The sequence below is a fragment of the Falco biarmicus genome, chromosome 10 (assembly GCF_023638135.1).
Source record: "Falco biarmicus isolate bFalBia1 chromosome 10, bFalBia1.pri, whole genome shotgun sequence".
Lineage (NCBI taxonomy): Eukaryota > Metazoa > Chordata > Aves > Falconiformes > Falconidae > Falco > Falco biarmicus.
The window spans coordinates 35,175,947-35,190,830 of NC_079297.1; the positions used below are offsets into that span (position 1 = coordinate 35,175,947).

General features: G+C 39.3%; 1 protein-coding gene across 1 annotated transcript in view; it reads left to right on the forward strand.

The window, feature by feature from the left end:
• Positions 1 to 9,829, forward strand: part of MUC2 (mucin 2, oligomeric mucus/gel-forming) — a 51,105-nt gene extending 41,276 nt beyond the window's left edge. The window contains exons 37-52 of the mRNA XM_056354521.1: positions 568 to 751; positions 883 to 1,087; positions 1,705 to 1,883; positions 2,266 to 2,268; positions 2,384 to 2,453; positions 2,775 to 2,875; positions 3,016 to 3,047; positions 3,217 to 3,394; positions 3,963 to 4,067; positions 4,689 to 4,729; positions 5,390 to 5,512; positions 5,948 to 6,046; positions 6,714 to 6,842; positions 7,518 to 7,557; positions 7,840 to 7,969; positions 9,338 to 9,829. Of these exons, the coding sequence (XP_056210496.1) occupies positions 568 to 751; positions 883 to 1,087; positions 1,705 to 1,883; positions 2,266 to 2,268; positions 2,384 to 2,453; positions 2,775 to 2,875; positions 3,016 to 3,047; positions 3,217 to 3,394; positions 3,963 to 4,067; positions 4,689 to 4,729; positions 5,390 to 5,512; positions 5,948 to 6,046; positions 6,714 to 6,842; positions 7,518 to 7,557; positions 7,840 to 7,969; positions 9,338 to 9,593 (1,875 nt within the window). The 3' untranslated portion in view covers positions 9,594 to 9,829. The remainder of the gene's footprint in view (positions 1 to 567; positions 752 to 882; positions 1,088 to 1,704; positions 1,884 to 2,265; positions 2,269 to 2,383; positions 2,454 to 2,774; positions 2,876 to 3,015; positions 3,048 to 3,216; positions 3,395 to 3,962; positions 4,068 to 4,688; positions 4,730 to 5,389; positions 5,513 to 5,947; positions 6,047 to 6,713; positions 6,843 to 7,517; positions 7,558 to 7,839; positions 7,970 to 9,337) is intronic.
• Positions 9,830 to 14,884: the final 5,055 nt, after the last annotated feature.

Sequence of the window (14,884 nt, forward strand, 5' to 3'; positions counted from 1 at the left end):
TGTGTGGGAATGTTACAAGTTAGATTGCAGCATATTGTTGAAAATTTGCAACATTTAGACTCCTTTTTTTCCCTCCAAAGTAAGGACATCTACCATTGCTGAGTAAAAGTAGTAGGGTTAGTTTCATAGGTATATAATAGCTACCGTGTTTAAATAAATAATAAAAATTTTGGCTTATTTATTTAATTTAACTTTCCTACAAGCGTGTTCTCTTTATGCCACGAAAGTTAAAACTTCATGCACTGGGAATTTAGGATAATTTTATATTGCACTTCCATGCAGTGTCCTCAACACCATAGTGACTATAATAAATCTGTTGAGTATTAGAATTTAGCTGATTTAAACACTGAATTTGAGCCTAGTTTATCAGTGGCTGATAGGCCTTTTCTTTGGCTCAGAGAAGAGAAGTTTGGCTTTCCAGTAATGTAAACTGAAACACGGGGACAATTGTTACAAACTAAAAGCACATTATTTGCCTTTACATTTTATCACCAGTGCAAAGGAATGGTCAGTTTTCTACAGTCAAACTAAATACATGTCTCTTTTCTGTTTTCTTTTAATTAACAGGTGACAGTAAACAAACAGGTAGTGTCTTTGCCTTATAAGAAGTTTGGCTTGAGCATCTACGAGTCAGGCATAAATCGTGTGGTGGAAATTCCTGAACTAAAAATGAATGTGACCTACAATGGCTTGTCCTTTTCTATCAGAATGCCCTACAGCCTGTTTGGCAACAACACTCAAGGACAGTGTGGTAAGGCTTACTGTTGTAATTTTTGTACTCTTAGAAAACCACAAACAGCTAAATGACAGCCCTGCCACAAAGATGAATGGAACTTGATGACAAATCTGTGAGTGAATTCTCTCTCCCCTTACCAATTTTAGGCACTTGCAATAACAACACAGCAGATGACTGCATGTTGCCAAACGGAAACGTTGCAGAAAACTGTGAAACCATGGCAGATCATTGGCAAGTGGTTGATCCCTCCAAACCACAGTGCTCTCCAGGCCTATCTCCTACAAAAGTACCTGGCACAGCCCCAGTGCAGCCTTGCAAAGAATCTTCCATCTGTGAGCTTCTTTTGGGAAGGTAGACATTGCTCTGGTGTTTATAAGCCTTTGATCTTCAAATTAAGTGGCAATTTTAGGATTCATTTCTCAATCAAAAGTGTTTCTAACTATTGCTCTATTTCTTGTAGCTTTGTGGGTTGCTTCTATTCCTTTTGCTGCTACTAGATGTCATTTTTTTGCTGATAGTTTGCTTCCAACCCTCTGGCTGCTACGTTAGCCTTTCTTGATGTTCTCATGTTCTCCTACACTCTCTGTCCACCACTGTCCTATGCTCTTGCCTTTTTATACCCTCACTTAGCAGAAAACAGAGTCCAACTGAAATCAGAGATCTTAATTTTTAGAATGTCATGTCAGAATTGAAAAGTAGCAAAGTAGTTCATGGTTATACTAGTAATATTCATGTAGCTCCTGGACAGAAATTATTGGTGCCTGAGTGTTCTGTAGGTGAGGGGAGAAAACTTTAAGATGTGTTGAAAGGTTACAATCTAGGTAACTGCTCAAGTGCTCTTGTAATGTCTCAGTAATAGCCCTTGTTCACATCTCCTAGCACCACTGTTGCCACATTATAATTTTAAGCACACTGAAGAATTCATGGATTATGCAGTAACTGATAATGATAAATGTTTCTGTTTCTAGTGTGTTTGAGCCATGCCATGGCTTTGTCCAGCCTGAAAAATACTATGCAGCCTGTGTTTTTGATAGTTGTGTACTTCCCAACTTAGACCTGGAATGCTCAAGTCTGCAAACCTATGCTGCTGTCTGTGCTGATCAAAGTGTATGCATTGACTGGAGAAATCATACCAATGGTGTTTGCTGTAAGTATTTGGCCATTTATCTTGAAGAATTAGGGAAGCTTATATGGAACTGTTTTGGCAATAATATCCTAATGCTAAGTCGTATTACTTTCCGTGCAATGAAGACACCAATAAATCACACCAGCTGCTCTCCTTAAGTAATTTACCAGTAATATTTTTAACAGTGGAAATGATAAATGAGCCTGCAAAAATATACATCTATTGACTGTATCAGAAACATCTATATCAGTAGATACTTTTTTGTACATAGGCAGTTTGTTTTGCTGGCATACATAAAAACATGGTTTTATCTCCTTAACGCTATATGTCCATGGCTAAGCTGCATAAAAAAACTCCATTCAGAGACTGATACCTGTTGTTTTTTTTCTCTTTGCTTCTCAAGGTTGTCAGTGATGTATAGGAAAATGAGTAGTCAGTGTTTAATTACTTGGCGTAAGGTCATAGGGCTTTTACATCATACTGTTACTGAGCTCTTCCTCCTTTTTATTCTCCCATTCCAGCTTATAAATGCCCCTCAGGTAAAGAATACAGAGCATGTGGTCCTATTAAAGAGATAACCTGCAAATCAAGGTAAATAATCCCTTCACTGTTAGTTACAACTTCTACAACTGTTCAGTCATATCTAATGCATAGGTGGATAGGAGAAATCAACCTCCTGTCATGTCTTAATCTGTCTGTCAAATTTGGTACCATTTTCCTCTTGATCCTAAGTCTGTGTGTCTGTACGGTTTATGCCATTTGGCAATACCAAACATGAACACTGACAATAACTAAATAGAAAATGTGCAGATCATTTGCCACTGTATCTTCAGTGAAAGGTTATTTGGCATAATCCTTCTCTGCATGCCTATGATAATAATGGTGTTCCTCTGAACATTTTGTCTCACACAGCCAACAAAACGAAACTTCATCTAAACGTGTGGAAGGCTGTTTCTGTCCTAATGGAACAATGCTGTATGACTCTGGTGTGGATGTCTGTGTGAAAACCTGTGGTGAGTTTTACTGCTTCACTTGGATGCATGCACGTTTTCTTTGTTATTTCCTTTTCATGCATGCAATATAGATCTGACTGTATGCAGTACTTCTGCTGTTATATGAGTGGTAATAGAAATTTGTTCTGATATTTTCACAGGCTGTGTTGGAGTGGATAAGATACCCAGAGAGGTATGCTGCCATATGCTTTTGTATTTCAAATGGAGGCTGGGGATGGGGAGACAAGGGTGTAGTCTTGTTTTGTGATCTCCCAACCTTTCATTCCTGTTTTTATCTCTGTTTTTTTTTTTTTTTTAATTTGTAACCATGCAATCACACACTTTATTTTCTTTAATGACAGTTTGGGGAAAGGTTTACAGTAGACTGTCAGGACTGTATTTGCCTGGAAGGCGAAAATGGCATTGTATGTGAGCCTCATGAATGTGCTAAACAAAATAAGACCAGCTGTGATGGAGAAGGCTTCTATGAGGTCAACGAAGTAAATTCTGAAGACTCCTGCTGCCCCATTGTCACATGCAGTGAGTTTATCCTTTTGTTTCTAGTCTTTCTGTACCTTTTAGTAATAGAAAGGAAAAGAGAAATGAACTAGTTTAGCACCAGAGACCCACAGCAGGGAGTCACAAAACAGTGTCTTTCCTCATGTTTTTTAAAATCAACTTATGCAATGTTAGGGAAAATACGTTTTAATATTGCAATGACCCCACATAAATGAATTTATACTCAAGTAACATGCAGGTAGATTATGGAGTTATATGGGGGTTTTAATTTTGCAGCAGCTACCTGCAGCCTTGGAGAGAGTAGCAGTTGTCCACTACTTCTCTGCAAAGAATTGTGAAACTTTTTTAACTCTTGGTAATTACCTAGTAGAAAAAGTCTCATAAACTAGTGCATTTCCCCCAGTCCAGTGCCTGGATTTAGTAGGAAAAAACGTGTTCTTTTTCTGCAATTTGTTTCTTTGGGAGGATCTGGGCTGTTTCCTAGCAGTGGAAAGTCTATTCTAAATGCTTTAATGGATGCCTGTTTCCAGTAGCTGTGATTTAGTTTACTTTCTGCCTTACTCCTTTTTTTTTTTTTTTTTTTTTCCAGAATGCAATACAAGCTTGTGCACAAGTAAAGCCCCCAAGTGTACACTGGGATTTGAAGTTCATTCTCATATTCCCAGTGGTCAGTGCTGTCCTGTGTACCAGTGTGGTAAGTCCCTTGGAAATACGTTCTAATGATTAGTATTATATAGCATGTAATTTAGCATCACACTTAGTAAGACTGTATGAAATAGCCTATTGAAAGAAGTAATAAATACAGCAAAATCCTACAAATTGTTTACTATTAGCACTGGTCACTACTGCTATGGTTATGACGAACAACTGTGAAATCAGAAATAGCTCAGGTGGCTCAAGTTCAATTTTCCTGGTTGTAAGTACATGTAAGAACAGCTATAGAATTAAACGGGAGTGTGGTCTTAGTTTAATCTAGCAAAATGTCCCTGTAAGCATCCCCAGTAGAAGGCAGGTTTACAAAGTATGCTTTGTTCTTGGTAACTAAAACAAGGAACTACTTATACCCGTTAAGTGGACGTTCTTGGCTATGAACTGGACCATGTGTATTGGGACAAATCTTCCTCCCTTTTTGCACATGCAGTATTAGTTCTTATACTTTATGTATGTCATATCTGCTATGAGAAATGGGGAATAACCAATGTATTTGATCATATGCATTATGATTCATTGTGGAAGAAATGAGTTTGACTAGAGTGGGGTGAAGACTGGTAGGTTTTTCCCCCTGTGTAACCACCTAATCCTTGCTTCTTAACAGTTCCCAAGAGGGTTTGTGTACATCAGAATGCTGAGTTCTTGGTAAGTTCCTATTTCAACAGTCTTCTGAAAATGCTTAAAAGATCACTTTGTATGGTTTATCAGAAGTGCTATGAGGAGGTTTATCTAGCACAATCAATGCTTTAGAAGTTTTCAAATTCCTGTCAGGGGTTCATCAATTTCACAAAGCCTAAATCTTTTCAGAAAAGGTTTTTGTGTATGAAAGAGAATGAAGAGTTGCTTGTATGTCAGTATCAGAGAGACATTTGTTTTTAGAGTTAAGTGTGCATAAATTTTAAAAAGTCAGTCCACATTTACTGTCAGGACGTTATTACAGTTTTAAGACTCTGCCTTCAAAAATGAAAACATTTGTAAATAAGTATGCTTCTAAACAGAATTAGATTACTAATAAATTCTATTGGGTCTAGTAATTGCTTTATTGCAGATACTGGTATGACACCTGTCCTTTTAATATCTGAGTTTATCAATGCTGTATAGGACTTCAGTAAAGACACATATTAAATTAAATTCACTATTTTAAAAATGTCTTCATAAAGGGCTAGCCAAATAACTATCCAATAGTCTTTATGATTGTTTCCTTTTCCATTGCTTGTTTTAGAGATTATTTTGGAAGTTAAGAAATGTATGCCACCATGCCATATCTTATTAACATATAAACCTTTTTTTTCTTAAAATTTATAGCCAAATTCATCAGTCTTTGTTGATAAGTGTCAGAATTGTTTATGCACTGACAAAGTTAACGTCAGCAACCAACTGAATATCATCTCATGCGAACATATTCCATGCAACACATATTGTGAACCAGTAAGTGACAAACTTAAAACGAACAAAACCCACCTCAAAATACCCATGTATGTGAAAAGCAGTTTGATCAATGAGTGGTATAATCAAAGGCCAGTGAGCAGAAATCTGGAGTCCAACTCCAGCATGGATACCAACTGTCCTGAAGTTGACTGTGTATCTTACAGTATTCATTTCACATTGGGAAGATTAGCTGGGAAATTTCTGCAGAGCACTTAATAGAGTGATATTTAATTATTAGGCATATTTAATATAGTGCTTTAATTTATTCCATCTATAGCCGTCTTTTATTACTTGTCTTCTGTTGGGTTGGAGCATAGAAGGGCACAAATCTGTAGAGCGCACTTCAAAGCATAATCAATTAATGGGTTAGTATGTCTTCATTTATTTCTCAAAAATGCATCCATCATAGTGATTTCATTTTTAATTAATATCTAGGGATATGAACTTCAGCCAGTGAAAGGTGAATGTTGTGGAAGATGTGTGCAGACCAAGTGTGTTATACATACAGGAAACAATTTTGATCTTGTCTTGAGTGTAAGTATGCTCTACATTTTATGTCTCTACCTAATTTGTAAAGTTCCTCTTCCAGAGCGGGAACATCATCTTGTCAGAGATGAGGCTTAGTGTAAGTTTGCACCTGAAAGGTCAGAGGCTTACCTAAAGCAAAGCTGATCTACAATGTTTTGGCCTGAAGGAAGGGCACATGAAATCAAATTTTCTGGGAGAAACTTCCTGGAATGACAAATCCAATACCATTGGAAGGGGTTTTCTTGCAGTGTCTGCAGGCTTGGGCTTTTCTATATTACTGGATTTCTGTGTACTGAAAATCACTAGTAAAGCCTGAGTATGAAACAATTTTATTGCCTCTGTAGGGTGGAAGTTTAGGATTGTTCTTAATTACCGTATAACAGTTTAGCTTTCCTTAGGCAAAATCCATTGGCACTGATGATTTCGTTAATAACTCTAATGTACCCTAATACTTCAGAGGGATTTTTCTTTTACAAGGGAAATCCCATGTAAAACTGAAGATTCTCTCCACATATGGCATATTGCAATACATGTAATAATATTTATCCAAAACTACTGTTAACCTAAAAATAATTCATTAGTAAACAGGAGGAAAGTCATTGTCAGAGGGCAGGAAAATTTTGGTCTGAGCTCCCTTCAGCTTTTCTTATTAAATTTTGTATTTCACTTGCAGCCTGGAGAGTTTAAAAGTGATCCTTACAACAACTGCACCATTTATAGCTGTGTAAATGTCCACAACCAGCTTATCTCCTCCACATCTGAGATTACCTGCCCAGCATTCAGTGAGAAAAGCTGCAAACCTGTAAGTAAATATGGAAAACTTACCTTTTACTCAATGCATAGATTACTTCAGTTTAGTTCAGCCACCTAACTAGCAACAAAAGTCAAATTAAGCTCTGACAACCTTTCACCAAAGTTGCTCAGTCCCAAGGACAAAAGTTTCTGCTGCATCCATGCAGACCTCTAGAGTGTATAAAATAAGATACCTGAGTAAGAGTTCAAGGCTTATAGCTGGCAGCTGTCTCTCAGTCGCCAAAACGCTGGTCAGCACTGAGGTACAAAGTCCTTGCTGACTGCTTTCTGCGGGGTCCTCTCTGAACAAGAACCATGTTTTCTTGAATCTTACAGAAACACAAGCTATTCAGTCAGTAGGCTGCCAGTAACACCATGCATACTCCCTATTCAAATAGAGAAGTGTTTAAGAAAACATTTTTTGGAATTGTTTCTGAGGGAAAATTTCATGATGTTAACTGTAGACTTCCTACAAAGCATTTATCTTTATTTCCACAATCCTTTGTAAATTAATAGATTTCAAGTCTGGAAGAGACCATTATCTTTGTTTATTCGCACCAATGCTACAGTTTTCACTGGTTATTTCCAGCCATTGAGGAATTGCTCTCCTCAGTTATTGGCCTAAAAGTCTCTGTAATACAGGGAAAGAAAATAATGTTTATTTCCTATTTCTTTGTTCTTTTAGGGAACTATTACATTCTTACCTAACGGCTGTTGCAAAACTTGTAAGTATGCCAGTGTACCTGAATCAACAATACAGAGAATCAATTTTCCTCTTAAATCAGCCCATTTTCCAGCCATAGAGGTTGATATGTTTGTATTTAAATAGGTTCTCCTATATTTGTTTGTTATTCCAAGCATTGACTGATCTCTCTGGGAAAGTTTAAAGTGAAGCAGAAAGACCACTTAAGACACTTCTTTTGATTGCCCTAGTGAAGCCCTGAGAGTTCTGCAAGGAACTTCTGGAGCTACTTTCAGTGAAAGTTTTTTATGATCTTTCTCTATAGGTGCACCTCTGGATAGTCCTGCACCGTGTGCTGTCCATCAAAGAAAAGACTTTATCCTCTATAAGGGCTGCCGTTCTGTGAACAGAGTTGTTATGACTGAATGTGAAGGAACATGTGGAACCTTCTCACTGTAAGTAAACTGATCAGACAATAAGATTTGAATTCTACTGGCACGGAGCTTGTTTATATAAAAGGAACAATAAATAGGTAGGCTATGGAGTAGTAGGAGACCTGAAACTGTCAGCTCCCTAAATCATGAGCACAAAATCATGAAACCTCTGATTGAACAGTTGATTCATCTTATTACAAAGTAGAAAAGTGTATTAAATTGCCTTGGGATTCAGACAGCTATGGTAAGATTTATTCATCCATTAAGAACTGGCTTGTCTGTCATTTGTGTCAGGCCACCTTGGCTAGAAATTATCACAAAAGAACATGGATTACTTCCTGTAATGAGCTCAGAGAGCAGCCAGACCTGATGCTCATAAGCTGAAAAGCTGCTTCTCAATAATTAACATATAAAATGAAATACACATACATCTTTTAAAGGAAGATTCAAACACGGGCAATTTTATACAGGAAAGAAATCAGAAAACAAATGCTTTAGGGGTGGTGTTAGCAGAGTAGTTTCACTGTACATTTTCCTCTGAAATGAGAGAATCTGTAAGAAAGTGGCTGGTAGGACACCTGGTACTGAGCCATTAAAACACTGTAAAAACATAACTCTAACTCCCCAAAGAAACTGTAATTTGCTGCCTATCACTGAGTATGCCAAAGGGCATCCTACATGGGAGGAAACTGATCTTTAGTCTCAGATTGAACCCCGATTGGCCAGGGGGTTCATTAGTATTTTGTAATACCTTATGATTTTAAGAGTCTTGCTGTGGTTACCTCTGCACACAAATACAAGGAAAAGATGGCTCTTGACACAGTTTGTAGCCTCATGTTGAGAGATTCTGCAGGTTAGGAATGGTGCTTGAGAAACTGATGAACGCAAGGCTCCAAAAAATACCTTGCTGTGAGGTAGCAACAGAAAGAGCTGCTGCTTCCCCTTTCTCTTAACACTGCCTGATTTTGATTCACGTGATGCAACTGTAGCCCTTGTAGCCAGTTTTGAAGATGGCATTGTAGCCACTTGTCTAATCAGTTTTCTTATTTGTGTCAGGGCTCTGTCTGCCCTTAATTGTTGGTATGGTGTATTTAACATCCATCAGCACTGGGATGATGAGAGGAATCTAAGGTAGCTGAGCCCCTAGAACTCACTGGGCTTTTTTACTAGGACTTCAATACTGATTGTTCTATCACAGAGAAATCTCAGCAAATGCAATGCATTTTAAAAGCATGTTGTTATAACGACTGATGTGTCAGATTAGCTACAACTGTGGCTCTTGGACATGCTATTCCAAACTTTTCACAAGAGTTCTGTACCTAAGTTCACCCTTTCCTCTATATGCTGGCTTCTGGCACAGAGTAATGTTGCCATTTTCCATGTTAACAGATACTCTGCTGAGGCCAATTCTATGGACCACAGCTGTTCCTGCTGCAAGGAATCAAGGACTTCTGTGAGGGAAGTGGAACTGAAATGCCCCACTGGGCATTCCATTTCACATAAGTATATATACGTGGAAAGCTGCAGCTGTCAAGAGACTGAATGCAGCAGCTCACAGTCCAGCGAGTCGCAGAGCACAGAAGAAAATGACAAGGCAAGCACTCTGAACCGTATCAAGAGGGCCATCAGCTTGACATCAAAATGAAGGGGAAAAAACCTAGCGGCAGTCACCTAAAAGGACTATGCACCAGTCTCATCTTCCTTGACTACTTTGGAACTTTTCACTGTTCCTGTTACTTTATCCTGTTTGTTCTCTGATTATTTTTAACAGTGTTCTATTTATTTGTGCACAAAATAAGAACACAGTTTTGTGCACTTGCAAGAATATAACCTTTAGGGTCCTTTTATAATCAGCTTATTTTCTCTGAATGATTAAAAGCACACTTCAAAAAACATGGATTTTGTACTTATTCATGTGCTGTCTTGATGAGCCTGAGTTTTAAAAGAGAAGAAAAGTTCTTTTTCAAGTTACCATAAGTCAACTGAAGTATTTCCTAAATTTTTGGGGTATGTGTTTCTGGCTCATTAAAAGCTGAAATATCAGAAGGTACTGTCTGGAGGACCCAACATGTAAGATGGGGCAGAAGTTGATGCTGTCTGCCAGAACAAAACCAAAGTTGAATAATGATCATGAAGTGATTGATGTGAAGGATGACTCAAAGAAACTTCTAGTTCAGCGCCAGATCTTATTTTAGCAGGGCTCTGTGTGTTAGAACTGTCTCAGTTCATCACAGTTACATATTTTCAATAAGAAAGTAGTCCCTCAGCTATGGGAGCATGAAGTTCATTTACAGTTCTTGAGGGATATATAATTAGTACTACAGCAAGAGCCCTCCACATTCCAACTTTTGCAAAACAGATGCCCATCTCTGAGCTATATAATCCTAGGCTTTCTCTACAGGACACGAAGAGAAATAACCATTTTTGACATTCATTTGTCCCACAACAAAGGACATATCCAAAGGAGCTTAGCTGAATTGTATTCTGAAGTGCCGGTTCATCTGGCCTTACTGTGAGGGAAGATGAAGGAGATTAGGTAAAATGGACATCTCTCTTGAACCATCTGAAGTACAAAGAGGGTAATCCACACCTGTTGTGTGTGAAAATTGCTTTTGGTATTATATTGTCTCTGTTTCTCTGTTAATGAAAACTAACTGTGCTTTAACCTTCTGAGAACTTAAAGTAACTGCTTGAGTCACAGCCAACCTGAATACAGACATTTTTACTACCTAAAGAATTGGTGGCACCATTTTGTGCTACTGCTAGCCCTGCCAAATGTGTGGCACCTTAGAATGCAGACACTGGTAGGAAAGTACAGAAAATGAAACTCCAGAAGTTTTGCCTCTTTAGAACACTATGCTTAGAAAGATAGTTTCTGTAGGAGAGGGAGAGGTAGCTGAAGTCAGCAGATAGCTTCTGGAGACAGCAGACACAAAGTCTGATCAAATCTGCCTTGACTCCTATTGAAAAATAGATAAAATATTCCAAGTCAATAGTGGCATTTTGCTGCATATCATATTTACACTGAAGGCTAAAATCTCCCTTGCTTAATTTTTTTCATTTGTTCTGTAGTTTGCATGGGCTCTTTCTGTCCCCTCTGGTGATGAGCAAACTACTTCTAAATAAGGGATTCAAAAGATCCTGTATAAAAGACAGTAAGGCTGCAGATTTTGGCTTTGCCACTGCAGGGCAGTCTATAGCTAAGAATGTTAAATCACTCCAGACACAAAAAAAGCAAGCTGCCTCCAAAAGGGATTTTGTACTTCAAGTAAAGGGTTTTACCACTGAGAAGAATGAGTGCTCCTATTTCCACACAGACACTTGTATGCACTGGAAAAAAAATTATTCTGACAGGGATTTACATGCGTGCACAGGATGGTGTTCCTTACAGTGGTCTGGATCATAGCAGCGCCTTCAGTTTTAGTGCTGGGTCAGTGTTGCACATAAGCAGGCTCCCAAGTGGATGCTGTCAGAGAATTCTTACTTACAAGTGCTTGGCAGTTCTAGGTCAAACTGTACGTGTCAAACCTCCACCCCTTTCTGCACTCTTAGTCACCTCAGAACTTTGCAGTTCACTTTGCACCTGTATTTCCATTGGAACTGGATGACAAAGTTAAACAGATTGAACTTTTTCCAGCTGAGAAATCTGCAGATAGTCTTGTGGAAAGAAAGAAAGCAAAGAAGCTTTAACTGTGGATCCCTACAAGGAGAGCAGTAGTAGCAGGGAGTGAGCAGCACTTTTGCTACTTCTTACAATCCTCTTGGAAATAAATGGAAACCTGTCCTACCTCACCCCATGGAGCATTTTGTTTCTTAAGCAAGAGCCGTTGGTCTGCAGGTCACAAGCAGAGATTCATCTGGAAAACCCAGAGGGAAAACTGAAAAAATCTGTTACTCTCACAAGGCAATGACAGCCCTTTAGGGGCTCAGAGGAGATGGTGGAACCTTCTGATCCCATTGTCTCCCAGGCAAAACCTTCTGCAAGGGGCACTGGCAGCTTCACAAAAAGCATTGGTGCTGGAAGGGAATGGGATTGACTGCCTCTGTCCTCCAAGAATGACTCAGTTCTCCAGGAATTTCATCATCTCCTGGAGTCTAGCAAGAAGGGAGCAGTAGCAAGAGCCCCAGCCGAGTTCAGCTGGTGGCAGAGTGGCTAAAACACTCTCATGTCTCCATGGCTGAGTCCTGCGTTCATCTTGTGTTAGGCTTTCTGTCTAGACTCCCACTTTCATTGGTGGCAAAGGGTTTCTGTTTGGTTTGTTTCTTTTTCTTCATCTCCAGTTACTTAGCAGTTTTAGTTTTGCTTTGAAAAAGAAGGAAGCCTTCTTGGGACGTAACTGGGACTTCTACCACACAGCCCTTGAAGATACAAAAAGCCAGGGTCCTAGCTCTTGGTCTCCCAACAGCTGCTTGGTTTGGCTTCACTTTGTGATAATGTCCCTGAGGAAGAGATGAGAAGAGTTCCTCTAAGCCTGGGGTTTGAATGTGTCCCTGAGGCCCTCAAAGAAGTGCTTGAACCTGCTTGGAGATTCTGGTGAACCAAACAAAAAGAAAAACCTCATGGCTTTATAGCTGCCTTCCCTAAGGGCAGGAAGGGCTTAAATGGGCTGGTTGAAATTCCCCAGTACAGGCTGGGGCTAGGATTTACCTGTAACATGATTATTGTCTTGGTTGCCAGAGGCTGTGATTTTTGAGTCCTTGCCTCAGGTGCAGGCTCCTCCAAGTCAGCAGGGAACTGAAGCAAATCCTTCCCAGGAAGCTGCGGACTCACAGGAAGCTCCTCACGGCATAGAGCTAGCTGTAGGAGACCACTGCCAAATGCTGGAGCAAACCTGAGTGGGTTGTCTGCAGCTCAGGGTGGGTGCTGTTACTACAGGAGTAAAAAGCACTGCAGCTGAGGGCCTCCAGTGCAGCACTTGACATGCTTAGCCACTCTAATAAGCAAAAGGAAAAAGCCCATTGTCCTGTTGCACTGTGGCCCACTTGAGGGGGGATACGCACAAATATCCCCTTAGATGCACCCTGAGCCTTCCTTGTGGTGGGTTGCATACTTCCCTGGAAGCAAAGTGGTTGTGGCATGTACCTTATAGGTGGACATACGTGGGTTTCATTCCCAGTTGCAGTTTTCTCTAAGGTAATGTGAAGCTCAGACAATTTCTTCCTAATTACCTGGAGGTGTGCTGGAAATTCAGTGTTGCTCATATGACTCTACAGTAATATAGTGAGAACCTTCATCTGGAGTTACAATGGAGTTCTCAGATTTGTTGATAAAGTGAGCACAGTTTTATGAACTGTTACTAGACAAGTGTTTTGAAAACACCAGGGGCAGAAAGGAAAATGCTTGTTAGCGATATGGAAAAATCACTGCTGCTATCTGAGGTGTGGCAGATGGGATTCAGAAAGGGAGGAAAAAGCTACATGCAAACCAAGAAGAACCCTCCCCAAAATGATACAAGGTAGGGATTTCTGATCTAATAACTACCTTGTTTAGTGATATAGCTACATAGTGTAACATTATCATTTTGTGCTGTATAAGAGGAAGGGTAAGATGAAATTTTCAGTAATTTACTGTTAGACTGTACTTTGTTAAACCACACTTCACTGAACTAAGCACATGCAACTCTGCACACAAGCCCCAGTGAAAGGACTTCAGCAAAGGCAAAGCCCTAAGTAAATAATCATGTAGTTACTGTGCTTGTTATGCACTGTTTAAGCTTGTGTAGCAAAGCAAGTAGATACTGGGAAAAGAGGCACAAATAGACTTACAAACTGTAAGACCATAGAAAAGAAAACTCTTGTGAACTTTAGGTCCCACAAAAACCTGAACTACATTTAAATAGCTGTAACACTGATAGAAAATTTCTGAGATTTCATCTCCCACCAGAAGCTTTGAGGGGTAGGAGTGTTTTAAGGCAGAACAAATTCTTCAAGGTATGCAGCCCTCTTCCTAGGCCAAATTTCCTAAATTAACTCAAATCTTTTCAGACTACCTCAAATAACTGTGATCTTAACTGGCAACCTCCCAGACTAACTTCCAACCAGGCTACACAAGCCATATTCCCATCACTAATGTAGAAAATCCTGTAAATTCTTTTTCAGCATCATCCTTTTAAAATCTGGTATGTTCAACCTGGACTTCCTTTAATGTTCCTGTTTTTCAGCATTCATATGTAAAATGCTTGAAATCCTTTCACAAACTAGTCTCTAGAACAGTGAAAACCACTGCTGTAATTTTTTTCCTTATTCCAAGGCTTTGAAAAAACTCATAAAACATAGTGTTACTATAAAAAATACATAATGTATTTCTTATATTGCTTCGGAGCAACAACTTCCATATCAGAACATCTTTCTGTTGCAGAGTGGTGTAAAGACAGAAGACACTTTATGTCAGCTTTTGCTATGCTTTTGGCTAAGCTCCTTTCTACCATCTGCCAAAGAAATGGTTCTCCCAACTGCCATTGAGCTTCCCCAGTTCCAGGAAATCACAGATCTTCCAGTGATAAGCAGTTACTCTTACAAAGAGTAGCTTGTAAGAATCATTCTGTACATTTGCTTCTGGTCATGTTATATGGTACATTTGACAGGTGAAAACTTTCTTGTTTACTTTGAGGGCTAAAACCAAGGACTGGTCCTGAGAGCCTAATTCAGTTAGTCACACAAATGCTAATCTTCACCCAGAGAAGAAGCTACTCCATTGATCTCAGTCTGACTTAATGATAAGAGAAGCACCACAGATTTTCAAGTCGTGCAAAAATTAGCATGTATGTGGGGAGCAAGGTGGAAAAGAATCCTCAGATAGAAAGTGAAGCAACATACGTACATCTGCCCTATTTGGCAGAAATGAAGTAGAGAGAAAGTAGGGCAGACCTGGGGTTGGGAAGGAGCACCTTTCTTCAGGCAGCTCTCTTAAGCAGTTACAAAAGGCCACAGGAACCG